The following is a 19424-nucleotide window of genomic DNA, read 5'->3' as shown; positions in this document are numbered from 1 at the left end:
TAGTCAGACACCTGCAGTCAGTGCAAGAAACAAGAGAGCAACAGTAGCAAAATCATTCTAATTTTTTATAATAAATCTGGAATAGCCAAACTGTCCTTAACCAGAGGGATAAAACTCCACACAGAGCTGAAGGTTGCATCCCCCTTTGGATGAAACAGTTGATAAAAACATTGCAGTGGCAATGCCATTCTGTTCCTAGCAGCACCTGGGACAATGCTGTTGAGGGATTCCCCGTTTCAGTTCCTCCAGGAAGGTGCTGTGTCTCCAAACCCGTCAGACTCATCCCTTCCAGCAGCCCTGGTGACACGCAGACAGCAGCTCTCACCCTGCACTGTCAGCGTGGCCCCGTTCCCATCTCCCCTCCACTCCCAGCTCATCCCTTTCTGCAGATCCATAGGGATGCCTGCACCCTCTCCCCTCCCCAGCCTGTGCTGCAGGTCCCCAGCAAAGGGACAGTTTGTTCAGGGAAGCCTCTCCCTCCCAGAGCTGCTCCCTGGCTTTCACTGAACTTCCCCAGCAGAACCAGCCTGCCTTGAAACTCTCCTCCAATTCCCAGTGCAGACACATGTCTTTGGAAAAGAGGTTTTCCTGAGTAAATATTGCACATATGTTGCTTAAAAACCAGTTCTCACTACAAAGAACACAAATACTAATTTAGGGATACGTTTCTGTTTTATCAAACCCAATATCTGCTTTCGAAAACCATGATTCCCCTCCTACCAGGCTGCTGACCAATATATTCTGTTTCTTTTCACTGAAACTCATGATCATGCTGTGTTTTCCTGTGGAGATGAAAATTGGAAAATAGGTGTACAGGTTTATTCTGTCATCTTGACAATCTGATTTTGCCTTCTGATGTTTTAATCCACTTTCCATACTTTCAACACCAACAACTTCTGACAAACTTTTACTCACCCTTGCAGATAACATCCGCATAAGTGACCTTACATTTGTCAGAGGCTTGGAACATGAATTTATTTCCTTTTATCACTCTGTACTAAAAAGGAAGAAAATGAAGCATTATTATAAAGGGCTTTCCTCTCCTCCCTTTTAATTCTCCTTAGGAATAACAGTTGCCTTTCGTTTTATCTTTTCCTTCTCAACTACAGGTACAATCCTATTGTATCACTTGCTGATGCCTTTAAGCATACAATTTCAGCTCAAATGCATTCTTCAAATCAATGAAAATGAATTAAATTAGTACCTGCAGGCAAAAGAAATTAAATAAAATGTACAATAACACAAGTTTTAAATGTTCTTCTCTGTTCAAAAAGAGTAATATTCACTGGCTGATATTCAAATAAACAATTCTGTGCCACTAAAATGAAATATCCATATCTTCTTTATTTTTTTTTTTTTTAAATTTAAGATTTTTTTCAGTGTTCCAATAGAAAAAGGTAACAATCTATTCTCCTACAGAGTAAAGTAAGATAGAGGACCTTCATATGTGTTTGAAATAATTACATCACTGACAAAAAGACTGGTTTTCTAGGAGCTAAAAGTGAATTTCTTTCTTCACCCACAGAAGAAAACAAAATCTGTGGAAAAAGCAATCCATGTTAAGCTATCACTATGGTATTTTTAGGAGCAAGAATTGTACACATCCTGGTCTCTGCTTGGAGCACGAGTAAGGATTTCAGTTTCTGATACAATTATCTTCAAGAAGCAAGGCTGAGCACACACCCACATTTAAAATGAGATGGTGAATGTTCAGTAACACATCACCTGTGATTTTCCTAGATGAAATTAGGATTTGTGCCAGTTATTATTGCTAAATGTTCAGCACCACCTCCAACATCCCTCCTTACAGAATCTGAACTATGTGTTATAAACCTTTTCTATCTAAACCACAATCAAATAAACCTACCTTGATTCAAAAATAAGATTCACTGCATTAGCAGTTCCTTATAAAGAGAAATAAATTGTGGAAATAAACCTTTTGACTAGTACTATGTGCATAGCACTGTGTGGTAGCCATAAATCCAAGAGGAAGGAATTATTTCATGAAGTAACAGGGCTGCAATAGTGCCATGAATGCATGGACCCCTAGTCTAAATCAGGCAGGAGTCCCAAGGGATATGTCACAGTTCCCTCTTTCTTCTTCCAAATTAAAGTAAAAAGGGTTTAAGCACCTGCTAGAATTAAATTTTCCTTTGAAAAATAAGGAATTTTAGAATACAGGACAAAAATAAGAACAAAACAGCTTTCAGACTTGCTTTCCTTTGCTTCGTTCTGCCTAAGGCCTACCTGAGTACCTTGTTCAGCCCCAGGCACTAAGGGCCTCATGATTTTTCCAGTATTAACGAGGAACATTCCAGATGAGACACGCAGACAAAGTAATTTGCCCAAGCTGCCCTCGAGCCCACGGATTTTTCAAACTCCAGCCTAACTCCACGACCAACAGCCCATCCCTGGCTTTGCAGTGGCTGAGAACCCAGAGCACATTTCAAAAGCTCATGTGGAGTTTGACTGCAGCCCAGCTAATGCTGCCTCCAAGAGAACTCATCCTGTGAGCGTGGGGGAGCCTGGGGCTGCCAGGCTGAGCTGTGCCAGCTGCCCAGAGCCCCGGGCAGGGCTGGCAGCTCCCCGTGCCCAGAATCCATCCCTGGTGCTGGAAGGAACCAAACCCACATCCTGCCCAAAGGGACACCTGCTACAGGCAGGCCCAGATGAAACCTCAGCCCTGGAAGGCCTTCCTTTGGAATTGGAAAAGGATGGGTTTTGTGGGCAGCTATTTTTAAATTTTTCCTTTCAAATACCCGTGAAAGCATCTACTAATTTCAGATGATGTCACGCATAGAAAGTGAGTGAGCACACTTCTTTTTTCCCTAAGATTTGAAACAGACTAAAAAGAATAATTATTTCCTCTTATTTTTTAATGAGAATTGCCAGCCCCTCAGCAGGTGGAAGGACATTGCCTGCAGGAGCTTTTTTGTTGGCTAAAAACTTGGTTCATATAATCAGCATGGTAATTAGCAAGCTCTTTGCTATTAAAAGGAACTCATTACTGCTATATTTTGCTGATTGATCCATACTCATGAAGTAATTTAAAAATGTAAAAAGCATTTTGTGAGCCACTTAAAATCTTCAATATGAATATTGAGACAATGTAACTGACAGTTGTCTTTGACTAAACTTCAATCTGTAATTCTTTAGCCATTCAAGCAAACTCACGGGGAACTGGAAAATGAAAATAATTTACTAAAGTCATATATAGTTCACTGCTACTTGTCAGAATTCCCTTGCAAGGGATGGGGCCTTTGTATCAAGGACATGCTCACCTCAGTTTCTGTGACATTTTTAGAGCAATCAAAGAGGCCAAGCTCCCACAGAACTCGTTGGAGTCACTGGATTGCCCCGGCTTACTCTGCCCTTGCTGCCCTTTGGCCCCAGGGCCCGTGGGAGGCTGCCCTGCCCATGGAGCCACATCAGGACATGGCCCTCCGAGCAGCCATGGGAAGGGGAAATCACCTCTACTCGAAATTCATGCTTAGCATGGATCTCAAACTCTCGTAGGATGAGTTACTTTCAGCTTTGGACCCGCTGCCAGGTTTTCTCATGCTTCAAAAAGAGCTGATAAATTATCCAACAATTTCTAATATTGAAATGCCAAGAGGAGGGAGAAGAATGAGGGAAAGATGACAAGAGGGTGGACACACGTCAAATGTTCAAAGAATTTCCCTTATTCAGGGAAATCTTGAGTGAAATTCTGCCTCCAATTAAGTCAACAGACAGCTCATTGAACTCAACAGTGCCAGGATTTCGTCCTTGACCTACTGCTTTGAACTCTATCCTTTAGTGCTTCCAGCAAACAGCCTGTTCCTTTCCTCCTGACCAGCTCAGGTGCCAATGCATTTCCAAGCTGGCTGACACTGTTCTTTTAGGCATACAAAAAGAATTGCCATGGCAATGCAATCTGCTATTTATAGGCTCCACAGCAGCCCCAAATTATTTTACAACCCGAGAGGACATGACTAGTAACTGAGATAGATACATTTTTGACAGGGATCATCTGTAACTATGGCCAGCCTAATTCACTTGCTACGAAACTAAAAAGCAGACTCGAGTGAGAGCTGGGTCTGGCCCTAAAATCATGCAGGGTGGTCACCCAGCACCTGCAATAGGAAGGCAATACAGATTTCAGCTCAGACAGCCATGAGAGTCAAGATCTGTCTACCCCTGTCCTGCAAGGGCAAAGGACAACCACACCCTGTTTGTGTGCCTCTGTGTAAATCTGATGGGCACTTGGTATAAGTCAGAGTGATTTCCACAGCTCAGCTGGGTGGTTCTCATTCCGTGCTCCCAATGGCAGATTTTCCTGCCAGCACTAACACTGCCAATGTGCTGTTCAGAGCAATTCCTTTAAGATAATGAATTTCAATCTTTAAAGATCTATTTCCCTTCTCTATTCCTTCCCATTTCCATATTTTGAAGATGAAAGTATTATGCTATTTCAGCCTTTGTTCTTGTTTTTTTTTGGTGTATTAAATATTTTTAGGCTCTTTTTTCTACCCACAAAAATAAGTGCTTATAACATGCATTTTGCTTTAAGAAATTTATTCTTGCTTTCAAGCTGCGGAAACAACTCTTACCGAGTATTATTTTTATCTTTCTTAGAGATGGATGATTTATTTTTAATTGCTTCTTTAGGTCAGGATGCTGCTTACCAGTGTGCCTACATTTACTGTGTTCATTAATTTAAAAAGTAATATGTCGAATCACTTTTTTCCTCCTGGAAAGGGAAACCATGGTAGATAAGAGAGATCAATTATTAATCAGCATTAACCAAAAGTAAAAAAAAAAAAAAAAAAAAAAAAAAAAAAAACAAACTAAGAAGCATCTTAGAGACCCAAGTGCTCTGTAGAATTAATTTATACCAAGTCATACTTTTCCAGCAGAAGTTCTCCTAGGAAATTAAAGCACAGGGAGATGGAAGTTGAAATCCCCCCTATTGAGGTCCTCTGTTTTTATTTCAACACACACAAAAAAAAATCCCACTTAAAATGTTTAAAAAATAAGAAAGAAGATAAAAAAGAGAAGTAAACATACAAGAGAAAGAACAATCTCCATGGTTACCCAAAGATGAACATGAGAACAGAGACCACAGCCTGCTCTCCAAAATACTAAACTTCAGTTAATCCAAATTCATCTGTCTATCCCCTCAGAGTTAATAAATTAATATACTAATAGAAGTACAGGATCCTAAATCCAACAAATAAATTGATCACCTACAGAACTGCAAGTAAATTCACCCTTTTTCATTTCCTGCCCTTTAATTTAACAAATATGAAAAAAATCACATGTAAAATATCTTGAAAAAAAATCTCTGCTTCTCAGTCCTGCATATTTATTACATGGAGCACAGGGGAGAGCCCATAAACATCCATAAAATGATTTATAACCTGTTCTGCTATGAAGCAGTGTATTGAAAAAAAGCCAGTCCAGAACTGCCTTGAAAATGTGAATCAGTGATCCAGTATTCCCTATGTTTTATATAAAGTGCAAAAATAGCTTTGAACTCTAACATTATTTTTGTCTATTCATTCTCTGTTTGGGAAAGTAAATTTGGACACGATAGTGTAACTACTACACTGTGCTGAAGCTTCTGCCAGAGAATAAAATCCATATAGAGACAGTTCATCTGTTTCTACAAATAAATAAAAGTTATTGCAACAAATAAAAAATGCCTTGTGTCAGACACCCAAGAAAAGAGTCCACAAACCACACAGAAACTTTTCTCAATAATCATCTTTCACTTTGAAGAACAGCATCAAGCTTAGAAATCACTTTTAATCCTGGGATATGCTCCTGAGCACAAACCTGTTCTCATCACTTCAATTCCTCAAGATCTGCTTCAGATCACACCCCTGAAATTCTAAGATTTGGAAGTTCTCCCCTGTCCATTATTTCCAGCTTTACTACACTTTTAAAAATGAAGTAATGGGGGTTTGTTTCTTTGAACGAAGGAGAAGGCTGTTATGGAATCAGGGTGATTTTACTGATTTTAACAGTGTAATCAGAATACATTTCTTTATTTTCCTTTCAGTCATTTTGGTGCCATAAACATTTTCCTAGGAAGCCTGGTTAGTATGTTCTACAGGATCCATGGTTTTATTTGTTTCTCAGCATCCCTTCTGTTCTGCTCAGACTCATTTCTGCCTATTTTAACTGTTTGTCTCGTAACAGGCAAGTTCCTTCCTCAGAAAATGTCACTCATGGGCCCTCATTGCTTTATGAACCAATGCTGACTTTGTGCCAGCAGTCTTGTTTTTTAAATAACTAATTTATTCATTACTCCAGGCTAAAGTGGCTTTTATTATCAAATGAGTCTGCACTGTGAGCTGAACTGATTTCCTCTTTTCTCACAGAGTTCTTCTCTCAAGGATTTGACCTTGTGGACAGAAGTCAACCTGTAGCAACCCAGTGAATGCCAGAACTGTCCCCAGTGTGGCTGAAAAATCCACCCTAAGTGACCATTGGGTACCTTACTTTGGGGATGCATTCCAGTGTGGCACTGAGGTCAATTTTCCTGCACAGACAAACCTGAGGAAGATGTTGCAGTGAGGCTTATGTTGTTGTGTTAAAGAACCAAACAGAATCACCTTGTTCGTGCTTTTAAAAGCTTTTCTGCTTTATAGTGTCCCTAGAGTGAAATTCTGAAAATACAAAGCAGTATTTTAGAAGCCCAAGTTTTCTTTGCTGTGTCTGGCAACAGATTAAGCAAGCTGAGACAGAGCACAAGACAACTTCTGAGCTCTGACATATTATGAATTTTAAATTTATATGACAAATAACTTATTGCTCACCCTGCTATACTACGTTCCTGGCATTCTTTTCATGTTATTCTTGATAGTAAAGAAGGTTGTGTTGTTTTTGTAAAGATTTTGTATGTGCCCCACTTAAGCTAATGATGGCAAAGGAACCAATCTGCCTGGGACTAGTGGAACTGAGAGTTCTGAGCTTGCACTGCTTCCATTCTGGGAGTTTACAGGCAGGCAGGTTACAAACTGCCTGCCAACGTTCAGCCTGGTCCTCTGGCACCTCTTTATGTTCTTAATTTAAAGGACAGGCAGCAATATATTTCATTTAAACATGACACAGAATTCGAGAAGGACACTGGAAACCAGACCCTTTTATAATGTATTTTCTTCTGTCTTTTCAGACTTCAGTAAACAAGTGAAAATTTCAAATTCCTTCTCTTCATACAATGCATCTTTCCCACAATGCCATGACACACTTTGCCACTGTTCAGCATAACTGCAATAACTAAACTAAAAAAAAGTAAGAAAAATTAAGAGCCTGTAGCAGTATACAAAAAAAAAAAAAAAAAAAAAAAAAAAAAAAAGGACTAATATGAATTGAAAGGCAGTACCAGGCCTCCTTATTCTAGCTAATATAATTATTGTTTAATGATAACAATTTATAGCTTAATAAGACACATGGAGTTACCACTGACAGCAATGCAGTTTCCTGTTAACAGGGGACAAAATTATATCAATGCATTTACATAAGCACTGCAAAAATCACCCTTCTTGCACCTTTCTTCTCAGACAACCCCTCACCAACATCATTAAACTAATCCACATACCTGGCTCAAGAAAAGTAAAAACCCTCTGCAATTAGCTATTTCCTCTGAATGAGCTTTAAAGCATCATCTGCATTTTTATTCCCATCAACTTCCTTTGCTAAATACACAGGGATATGTGTTTCAATAACTGAAATCAGTGCATTTGCTCTAGACTGCACTGCTCAGCTCAGATTAGTTGTTTATTTAACTGAACAAGCATTCCCCAGCAATTTGAAAGAACCAAGATTATCACCTGACATCCCTGAGATTGACCCACAGAGAGATACACACAACTGTTTGGAAAACTAATTTGGGCAAATTGAGAAAAACATTTACACATTCAGTGACTCAGGAAGAACTTTCTACTTAGATGGGCAGGAGCTTTGTATGACAAAATTACTGTTTCCTGTATCTGCTGAAAATCTCATATTGAAAACCCCAGTATCCCCCTACCCATTTAACACACACAGTGCATCATTATACTTTGATTACTCACCACATATCTAGACCTTCTTTCTTCTCCTATCACTTCAGATGAAAAATGTGTAATTTGTGGTAGAAACATTTGGTGTGAATCTTTAAACATTCTTGAATTTCATAATACTAAGCTTCATCCTATCTTTAAAAAAGTTTTCTGATTCTTTCCATATTTTATTCTGATTCTTTCCTCAGTAAAGAATGCTTTGTAAGTCTGCCTCAGCAGATTTCATTAGTATATGTCTACTTCTTGCACCAAGGGTCACTAAAAGTATGAAAATATGAAATATAACCAATCTAAAAACTTGGAGTAACTCCACTGGGAGCCATTAAGAGCAGCCTCAGTAGCATAATTATTCTCATAACTAAGCAAAAAAGAGAGGAAAAGGCTTTTATTTATTCTTATATAAAAAAGAGCAGAAAATAAAGGTACCACATTTTAAAAAAATCAGATGATGAAAAAAAATCTTTTGCATTATAGGCAAGTTTCCACAAGCTACTGTCAAAGTAGGTGTTTAAAAATAGCCTTAAGATTATTTAGGTGATGATGACAGTGGGCAATTAGCTCAATGCAAGCACAGGTTACCCTGATCACACCCAGGGCTCAAGCTGCAGTGTGTGAGCAGGCCCAGCTCTTTGATGCCAGCACGGTGTTTTTGAACTGCTGCTGTCCCCTGCAGCAGCACAGACCTGCAGCAATGCAGCTCAGAGTGATGCAGGAATGCACACTGCAACATGTCACAGGCTCTTGGAGAATCAGCTCCTACCTTTCAACTGCAGCATCGAGACGGGAAAAGGCTACAGGCCTCTTTACAGCAATTCTGAGGGGGAGGAAAGGGAGAAAGTTATGACAAGGGGACACTTTGATTGCATTAGCTCTTAATGGCGTGGCTCTGGATTGCCAACAGCTCCAAGCATTACAAAAAAACTCTTCTTTTGCCATTATCTGCTTTATGCTGGTTTAAAGGCAGTTTGAAGCCAAGGTTCAGCAACCTTGCTTCACAGAAAAGCTTACAGGACAGCATAACAACGGTCAAGATCTTCACTGTACACCATAAAATTGAGACAAAATTATTTCCTTTGTCACTTCTTAAATGGCACCCTCCTTATTCTGCCACTTCACTGAGGTTTCATAGGGGCATATCTACACACACAGTAGCAGGTGAGATTTTGATTTGCATCAAGCAGAAAGCTTAGCTCTGGTGCTACTATTCACCTCCCTACTTCTGCTTTGTAGTCCTAGGAAGATGGCTATTCTGAAAAAACAATAATTTATGGTCCTCTGAAACATTATAAATATTCTATTTCTGTAAGCTTTGTGCTTAACTGCGCAACTGTGAGAGGTTTGCTATCAATCTCAGAAGAGTGAGTTTTTACAGCATGTACAGCTAAAGCTTTAAACAACACCTGGGCTTTCACCAACCAAAGGCAGAGCAGAGACATTCAGCACACTGGGAAGTGGCAGTAACTCCTAAACACTTCCTATGCACAGCTGAGGGGAGAATTTCTTTTTCCCAGCCCACAAACATTGTCAGCTGGGCACCAGAACAAATTGAATTCTCCAAATGCATTAATTGCAAGAAATACATAAGCAAAGCAAAAGAAGCCAGGATTCTCCTTTGTTCAGCCTTTCGTATTTTAGTCAGAGATGGCCATAAAGTTGAAAAGTTTTGTTTCCATCTTCAGATACCATAAAAGCAAATAATATATAATAGTGGAAGCCAGACAGGAGTCAAACACATGTCCTTCAAGAAATGTCAGGGATCTTTCATGAAATGTAAGAGAGAAAATAAGAGGAAGGGTGAAAATATTCTCCCTCAAACTGACATTTTGATGATGCTCCAGGCAACTTCATTTAGGCTTTAGCTGCTGCCTTGCTGAGCTGCCTTTGATGTTGCCCCAGGCAGTTCTCATCTAGCCTTTGGCTTCTGCTTGGTCAGACACCTTTTGGTGCCATTTCTGATTTGTGTGAGCAGCTCTTATCAATTTCACATATTTGTGACTCTTTTTGCCCATTCCACAATTATGTAAATCTTTGATGTAATTTTAGATTTTAGGCTTGGTCTTTTTAATTTAATTTCCTTCAATGTTTGTTTTTTTTTTCTTCTTTCCTCTCTACAACTGACTCAGAAAATCCCATTCTTTCTGCCCAAGGGAATGCTTCACGTGCTTGCTTTGAGATTTTTTTTTTAATGCAGATTAGAGAAGTATACTTTCTTTGTGTGTATCTCTTTTTTGAGTATTTTATACACAGAATGTTGAGTGCAAGTCTGTCAGAAAAAGATATTCCATACCTTTCTGCTCCAGGCAATTTATCTTGGCCTTACTGAGCAGGGCTGTAAGAGATCTAGAATAAGATGGCTGCTGAGGCTGTGAACACCTGCTGATCACCCCTGCATTCACAGAAAGAGTAGTAAAAAGCTGACAGCAGATCTCTTCTTCCCTCATGATACTTGAACTTAGTTTTTCCTTGACTGAAAAAGACCTGAATTTAGATTAGACTGTTGCACTGAGGTGTCATCATTTCAACTAATTTGAATAGCAGGAAAGAAATGTTTGACCAATCAAATATTCCTAGATTTTTTTTCCTCATTTTTACTGTCCATTTTCATTCCTCACATTTCATATATATTCCTTTAGATCACACCCTGTGACTTTTCAAAGCAATAGACCAACTTCAAAGAACATTCAAAGAAAGTCTAACTATTAAAGGGTCTCCATAATTTTAACCTTAAACAAACTGTATTGCATACATAAATCTATCTTCAGATTTATATGCCACTTCCCCAGTGCCACACCACAAGACCAAAATCACTGCAATGGATATTAATTCTGCAAAGGAACCACTGCAGACATTTGGAGCTGCTCTCAGAGTAGGGTGTACTTATCTAAACAGATGATGCACAATGACTGCTCAACTAACAATGCTCCACAGGTACAGTTTGGTGGTTTGTTGGTTCTCTCTGTTTGTTTTTCTATTTCTGAAGAAGTTTATTCACAGAGAAAAAAAAATTGATCAACAATTCAAATCCAAGAAGTAAATGTAAACCTTAAAGTCTCAAGTTTAGTAGCACTGAGTTTTCAGGACATAAAAATGATGACAGATGGCAAAGAACTCAAAGATAACTTTCTGGTGAGATCAAATTGCCTGGGGTGACCAACATTTTAGCAAAAAGCCATCCAAGTTCTGCAGTTTATCTCTAAGAAAAACAAACATGAGAATGAATTCTACATGGAGAAAGGCACTGCACATACCCAAAAGCATTACACTACTTTTCATCTATTTCATAATGCTGCAGCCCTGACATCTTATAGCTTTTGTATTCATGCAAATAAACTTTTAACTTTAGGAGGACAGAACATTAAGCAGCATAAATTTACATGAGGCTAATGCTTGTATGAATGCACAAAAACAATCACAGAGATCTGTTTGGATGATTTACACAATGCCATGCTGGCATTTTACTTTCATGTTTGGCTGGAAAATGCTCAGTACTGATGCTCAGTAATACAAGGTGAACAACAGTTCCCAAAAAAACACCTACACACCAAAACTTGCTTAGTCATTTTAAAATTATTATTTTTTTGAACTCTGATATCAGAATGTAGTTCCTTTTTGCTGCAATATTTTAATATTTTATTTCTGTTCTAACCACACTGGAATTTGAATTCAGATTTAAGTCTTTAAAAAATCTACAACCATTCTTTCCCAAATAATCATAGAATGAAATTAAGGAATTGGAAAGGACCTTAAAGATGATCTTGTCCCATCCTCCCCTGCCACGGTCAGGGACACCTCCCACTAGACCAGGTTGCTCCAAGCTCCTTCCAGCCTGGCCTTGGACATTTCAAGGCTTGAGGCATCCACAGCCTCCATGGACAACCTCTTTTGGTGCCTCACCACTCTCATAGTAGGGAATTTCTTCTTGGTATTTAACCTGTATTTCCCCTCTTTCAATTCATGCCCATTTCTCCTTGTCCCGTAACTACCGTTCTATCACAGTACCTCATTTTGTCAAAAAGCTCCACAAGTAGTAAGCACATTTTGCCAAACATCTCTGAGAATAGCCCCCCCCCCAGTCAGAATAATATATTGTTTGGGATGAGGCCATATCTGCCAAACAGCTGAGCCAGGTTAGCAACGCAAAACTTGCATCATTGCCAAAACTCAGAATCCTTAAAGACATTCCACCCAAAAAAAAAAAAACCAAAAAAAAAAACCAAACAAAAAAAACCCCAAAAAAAACCCCATATGCCACACTTGTTAACAAACCCTTTTATAAATATTAGCTGAAATCCTCACTTTCGTGGTGAAGCACAAAATATCTCCTTTAGCTCTACCAGCACTTGTTCCTCTGGGATCAGATCTTTCGGGAGCTCGCTGTGGTCTCACAGGGAGAAGCAGAAGGGCAGGAACAGCTCTTTTCACTCTCGAGACCAGTGAGAGGACTTGAGGAAATGGCTGGGAGCTGACTCAAGGGAGGTTTACATTGGAGAGCAGGAAAAGGTGGGCAGCCCAAAGTGTGGCTGGGCACTGGAACAGGCTCCTCAGGGCGGTGCCACGGCTCCAAGTCTGGCTGAGCTCAACAAGTGTTTGGACAACCCCCTGAGGCACACAGTGAGAGAGACTCTGGGGCTGTCCTGTGCAGGAGCAGGAGTTGGGCTTGATGATCCTGATGGGTCCCTTCCAATTCAGCACATTCTGATTCTATTATAATAATTTTATAATCTGTTAGGTAATTGAAAATATCATGCCTCTGTAGCTCCTTTTCTCCTAAATGATGATTATAAAACTTGTGCTGTTAAAATGGCCTTCCCATTTTCTACCCTCTCTACCTGAATACTGTTTATTCCCACCCATATATTGACTGATAGCCCCCAGTTTCTACAAATTACTTTTGCTCCAGAATGTTATTGTGGTGTCCTTTAATTACTGCATCACCAATGACTACAGTTACCAACAGTACAGTGAACTCAGTTGGGTAAATCATTATCTACTGAGGCTTAGATGTCACAAACATGCTGGGAAAGAAATAAATTATAGATCAATAGTACTGGGACTGGAATGATCCATCCCACTTAATTAGAGCTACCATATTTCAGTACAGTTAACAGTTAAAAAGAAAATGAAAAAGTCAACCCCTTACATAAATCTTAATAAGGCCAGTCCTTAAACTACCATTCTACAAAGATGGGGGAGGTTTTAATGCACAATCATAAAATAATTTAGTAGCAATATCATTAGCAAGATCTGAATTTCAAAATAATAGTTCTCCATACAGCCAGTATAAACCACTAAAGCCTCACAGCCTTGCATGAATGGACTGGGCTGGGTAGCTGGGAAATTGTTGTTAGGTTTCTAGAGGATGGTTCAGCTTAAATTTCTTCAAACATATCTCTGTGTCAAGTTTATCCTGCATTTTAGGGGATTTTCAGGAGCTTGAACTGGTTAAAATGGTTGACTGGAGCAGGTAGTGTGTTCACCCACCAGTGTGTTCACCTATACCAAACTAAATCTTACCATTGGAAACTGCAACAAGTCGAGCATAAAACTGCTATTATGAAGTAAAATAAATTTAAAGGGAAAAAAATCCGTAATTAAAAGAAACTACAAAAAACCTCAACAGGTATTTGCTCCAATCATTAGTGGAAGAGTGGTTCTCTCCTTTAGCCCAGAGTGTTATATCTATATGAAGTATTTATGTGAAATATTTACTGTCCCCTTGCAATTAACCACCACCCCAAGAACAGCCCCTAGAGTGGATGCGGTTGTTGTCAAACACACTTTGCATCCTCGAACTGTAAGTAAAATCTATCCCTCAACCAATTTATGACAAGCTAATAAAAATAGGTTTTGCCCCTACTTGAAACTGGTCCAGGACTACCAAGAAAAAAAAAATTAAATTAGTAAACTAAGGAAAAGAGAAAAAAAGGAACAAAAAGGACCAAAAATCACGCAGTGCAAAAGCAATAGAGTAGCAAAGATCAGGTGTTATCCTGGAAGCGACACAGTTCTCTTCTAAGTATTGTTATCACACAGCTCAAAATCACACCCTGAGAATAGCAAGGAGAGAGCACGTTAAGCGCTCCAAGGCGCTCTGGGGTCACACTGCGGTGTTCGGCAGGGTCCGTGTCCCGGAGCGCGGCGTGTCCAGAGCGCCTCACGAACCTTCCCGCAAGGTCCCGCTGCCATTAACCGCGGGGACAGGGCTGCAGCACAGGGCCGCGCGGAACACCCCGAGGAGAAATGGGGGGGAAAAAAAAAAAAAAGAAAGAAAACCAGAAGGGGTAAAAGGTGGTGGAAAGGGGAAAAAATGAAAAAATAAAATAAAGTAAAATCAAAAAGACAAGGCACCGCTTTACTGTGCACGCTCCCCTCAGGGCGCCCCGCTCCGCGCCTGCGTCACCCCGCGCGCCGGCGCGTGACGTCACCCCGCGCGAGCCGCGGTGACGCTCGGGCCGCGCCGGCTGGAAGGTCGCCGCGGGGACGCCGCCATGCTGTCCGTGGCCGCCCGCGCCGGGCCGTTCGCGCCCTTCGTGTCCGCCGCCGCGCACGCCGTGCCCGGCCCGCTCCGCCCGCTCGCCCCGGCCGCCGCGCACCGGGACCGCAAGGTGCCGCTGGACCTCAAGCGGCCTCTGCTCTGCCGGGAGTCCCTGAGCGGCCGCGCCGCCCGCGGGGGTCTCGTCGCCAGCGCCAGCCTGAACGGTGCGGGCCGGGGGAGCGGCGGGGCGGGCCGGGGCGGCACCGGGATTGCCGCGGGCTCAGCGGGGCCCTGCCGGCGCTCCCGGGCACCGCCCGGCCCGGGAGGGGACAGCAGCGGGCGGGCTGCGGGGGCTTGGGCCGATCGGGGCTTTTAAATGCTTGGTTCTGTTGGCACCGGTGTAATTGGCACCCACTTACCACTACAGAGCTTGTTCAAGGGCAACTGAGTCCAGCTTCTTTTTAATGAGTCACAGAGTGGGGCAGGCTGCAGGGGCCGCAGTGTGTCACCTCAGTCCAAGCAGGGTCAGCCCCGAGCACAGCACTGTGTCCGGGCGGCGCTGGATATCCCCGGGATATCCAGGGATATTGAGGGAGATAGCTCAGTGATTTTTATTTTACCGCTGAGGGAATGCAGCTAAATCCTGTCATTCGGGGAGCTTTTTATCCGCGGGCAGTGAGAGCACACCGTGTATTTTACCCAGGTCGGGAAAGGATCGGCCAGGGAGTGACGCCGAGGTGTTCTTCAGAGCCCGACCTCTGGCCGAAGAGCTGTGGCTGGCACTGCAGCTCCTGGAGAGCTGTTCCCCAGCTGTGCAGCTCTCACTGCAGCTCCTGGAGAGCTGCTGCCCAGCTGTGCAGCTCTCACTGCAGCTCCTGGAGAGCTGCTGCCCAGCTGTGCAGCTCTCACTGCAGCTCCTGGAGAGCTGCTCCCCAGCTGTGCAGCTCTCACTGCAGCTCCTGGAGAGCTGCTCCCCAGCTGTGCAGCTCTCACTGCAGCTCCTGGAGAGCTGTTCCCCAGCTGTGCAGCTCTCACTGCAGCTCCTGGAGAGCTGTTCCCCAGCTGTGCAGCTCTCACTGCAGCTCCTGGAGAGCTGTTCCCCAGCTGTGCAGCTCTCACTGCAGCTCCTGGAGAGCTGCTGCCCAGCTGTGCAGCTCTCACTGCAGCTCCTGGAGAGCTGTTCCCCAGCTGTGCAGCTCTCGCTGCAGCTCCTGGAGAGCAGTTCCCCAGCTGTGCAACTCTCACTGCAGCTGCTGCCCAGCTGTGCAGCTCTCACTGCAGCTCCTGGAGAGCTGTTCCCCAGCTGTGCAGCTCTCACTGCAGCTCCTGGAGAGCTGCTGCCCAGCTGTGCAGCTCTCACTGCAGCTCCTGGAGAGCTGCTGCCCAGCTGTGCAGCTCTCAGTGCAGCTGCTGCCCAGCTCTGCAGCTGTCACTGATGGAACGTTCTGCCTCAGCTGGTGCAGAGTGCACACGTTTAATTCTGGGAGGGCAGTAATTGGCAGTGCAGAGTGCACACGTTTAATTCTGGGAGGGCAGTACCGTGCTGAAGATCTCTGTAGCAATTAGAGCTGTACTTCACCTGACCCTCACCTTAAAGGGTTTGTTCAGGTGAAAATTCTACAAATCTGGAACTGACATAGCTGACATTTAGCTGTGCTCTACATTTTAATTAACATCAAACATGCTTTTCACTGAGTATAGCAAACTTTTTAGAAGTTAGTCATATTACATGTTACTGTTGCTTTAAGTCTATACTGAAATAACTTAGTATGGAGCACTATCTCAGAATTTTGATTTTCAGTTTAATTTCTTTGCAGTTAAAAGCCTATAGCAATTACCTTCTCAATGCTGAGTTACTTCTAAATAAATATAGTTATTATCCTCATTGTACTGCATATAAATCCCTGAGAGCTTAAGTACTTTGAGACATCTGTTAACTTTGTGTTAACTGCCAGAAAATATAAAGACTAAATAATACTCTTCAAGTAACAGGTTGTACTTTGGCAAGTAATTTGTTCTGTCTTTGCCATGTTCTTTTCTTTGGCTTATGAATTTTCAGTGAGGACACAGCTTTTCTTTTGCTGGAGAAACTCATGGGAGGCCTTTTAGTTATCCTTCATATCCTGTTACTTGAGCACACAGGTTTGATGGGGGAATCCCACTTGAAATTGAATACTTAGCTTTATCCCTAAATCTTTTAAAAAGTAAACCTGGGGTCTGGAGGTTTAAAATTTTTTACTGTGGCTTTTAGCTAGGACAACAATTTAATATAAAAGAGGTTGCCTGATATTTTTAATTTTAAAAATGCTTAACCACACAATATTATTGCAGGCGTAGAAGTTACTTCAGACAAAAAATAGCACAAAAATTACACTGCAGATGTGCAAACTTCACTACATCAGATTTCTTCTTAGTAGCTCTTTACAAGAACATTTTAATGTAAAACAGGTCTGTCTTTTCTAGTCATGGTATCCTACTGGAGCATTTTCTTGAAATTTACTGAAAAAACAGTTCACTTTTTTTCCCAGAAGCCCAGAATTTCTGACAGATTTTCTGCACCCTGATCAGGTTTCTTTTTCAAAGAATAGGAAGCCAGTTTCACAGATCACTTGTTGGTGTACCAAAAATTCTCCTTGAAAACCATTTTCATACAACGTAAAATTAAAACACTTAATTAATGGAATCCTACTCAGACTTTGGAATAACTTCTACCCATTAATCCAAACCTGCCACTAAAAGAGTATAATTTCAAATGCATGCCAGTGTTTTACCTAGACGTGGTGTCACCTGCTGTCCTTTTCCGTGCAGCCCCCGCCAGCGTGCGCTGTGTCCACAACGATGTCGCGGTGCCCGACTTCTCTGCCTACCGCCGCCAGGACGTGCAGGATGCCAGCGCCTCTTCCCAAGGCAGCAGCGACTCCAGGAAAGGCTTCTCCTACCTGATGACTGCAGCGACAGGTGTGGCAACTGCCTACGTTGCCAAGAATGTTGTCACCCAGTTTATTTCCAGCCTGAGTGCCTCTGCTGACGTGCTGGCCTTGTCAAAGATTGAGATCAAGCTGTCTGACATTCCAGAAGGCAAGAACATGGCTTTCAAGTGGAGAGGGAAGCCCCTTTTTGTGCGTCACAGAACCCAGGCAGAAATTAGTCAGGAGGCTGGAGTTGATGTGTCTCAACTGAGGGATCCGCAGCACGACTTAGACAGAGTGAAGAAGCCCGAGTGGGTGATCCTGGTGGGCGTGTGCACTCACCTGGGCTGTGTCCCCATCGCCAACGCCGGGGATTTTGGCGGGTACTACTGCCCCTGCCACGGCTCCCACTATGACGCCTCTGGCAGGATCAGGAAAGGCCCTGCTCCCTTAAACCTCGAGGTCCCATTTTACCAGTTCATTGGGGATGACACAGTGGTGGTCGGCTGAGAGACGAGGTGCCTGCTCACTTCCATGTTCCTGGGAATGATGTACACCAGAAGGGTTAACTGAGGCATACTGTAAAACCTGAAATTAGCTATTTAGATTCTCAACCAGAACTATACTTGAATACTGTGTTTGATTTCAATAAAAACTTGGAGTGAGCACTTGTTCCTGACTTAAAATAAAGTGTCTTTCTTTATGTACACATTTCTAGTGTGTCCAGCCAAGGAGATGCTACAGCAGACCCAGAACACAGAGCCCTCCTGAAGGGCTGCTGATTCAAGACATTGAGCTACAAAGCCAAAAGAGATGTTTTAGCCAGCATTGGTCCTGCCAATATAGCATAGAGCTGGTGTTTCACTGCATGCAGAACAGGAGGAGAAACAAGGTTTGCTATTTCTAGAACAAAGCCAAAAGACACCAGTAATCCTGTACTTTGTGTTTCCTTCCTGTTCTTTCCCACTGGTATGAAAATACTTCTGCACTGCACTGATGTGCTCCCTCAGTTGTAGAATAGAAACTAAAATCCTCAGAAACTACAGAAAAGTCAGAAAGAATTTTCAAGATGCAAATAATAAAAGCTTATTCAGAATAAACTAGTAAAAAAACCAGATTGCTACAATTAAACAGTATTAACCAGAGACTACAGTGTGGTCTGACATAATACTGTTCTGTGGATATAGTGGGGGAGAGTTCTGTCTGACACCACTTTCACAATAGAGGTTGTCATTCATTTCAGGGACTCAGTCACAATCTATGCAAGTAGCAGTCAGTAAAAATTGAAAACCATTGTGTGCAGCCTGTTTGGTGAGCAACTGATATCCTTTGTGCATGCAGATATTTCTAAAGTATATTTCTCTTTGTGCTTCATGAAAGAAGGCAAGATTACTCTCTCCCTCTCTTCAAATGGATCCAGACAGCACAAAGCTGCTGTAGCTGAAGCAAAGGGACAAGTAAAGAAAGGTTCAGGCAGGTGAAGTTAAAGGCCAGTCCTGCATAAAGACACAGATTCTGACTTGGATCTCATAAAGCCCTTCATGACTGCTAAGGAGCCAGGGGTATTTGGGTGGTTACAGTAGACACTTGAGCCATGGTGCAACATTCCATTAACTCCCACTTCTGCCTCTGACTGAGGCATCCCCAGAGATGGCCAGAGTCTGGCAGGTTCTAGAGGGGCCCATGGCATGAGAAACAAGGGTAATAACTTGGAAATGTCAACCAGAATTCTGTTTAACATTACCCCGCCTTAGGGGTTTGTGTTTTAAAGGGAGAGCAACTTATAAAAACAGCAGTAACTTGAGAAGTCAGACAAAACTGATAAAATCTGGGTGAATGTCATCAAGAGAAATGTGGGTTTGGAGCCACTTCCATCTGCAACTCAGCCCCAGCTAATACAAGGTCTTGAAGTGCTCTTCAGACCAGGATTGGTAGCAGTGGCACAGCCAGGAGCAGTTTGCTCATTCCTACACCCATGAGAGGTACTGC

General features: G+C 42.3%; 1 protein-coding gene and 1 long non-coding RNA gene across 2 annotated transcripts; one reads left to right on the top strand and one right to left on the bottom strand.

Moving 5' to 3' along the window:
- Positions 1–12305: 12305 nt before the first annotated feature.
- LOC140684843 (uncharacterized) lies at positions 12306–14301 on the bottom strand. The gene is made up of 2 exons (XR_012057714.1): positions 14098–14301; positions 12306–12752 (listed from the first exon to the last, which is right to left on the bottom strand). It is a non-coding gene; the product is annotated as an uncharacterized lncRNA (long non-coding RNA).
- A 221-nt stretch (positions 14302–14522) lies between these two features.
- Positions 14523–18121, top strand: UQCRFS1 (ubiquinol-cytochrome c reductase, Rieske iron-sulfur polypeptide 1). Its single transcript, NM_001309425.1, is given in 2 exon segments — positions 14523–14750; positions 17335–18121. Coding segments are annotated over 2 exon segments (822 nt in total). The 5' UTR covers positions 14523–14539; the 3' UTR covers positions 17946–18121.
- The last annotated feature ends 1303 nt before the right edge of the window (positions 18122–19424 follow it).

The sequence above is a fragment of the Taeniopygia guttata genome, chromosome 11 (assembly GCF_048771995.1).
Source record: "Taeniopygia guttata chromosome 11, bTaeGut7.mat, whole genome shotgun sequence".
NCBI classification, from domain to species: domain Eukaryota; kingdom Metazoa; phylum Chordata; class Aves; order Passeriformes; family Estrildidae; genus Taeniopygia; species Taeniopygia guttata.
Note: the sequence above shows the minus strand (reverse complement) of the source record. Positions and strands in the feature narration are given on the sequence as shown.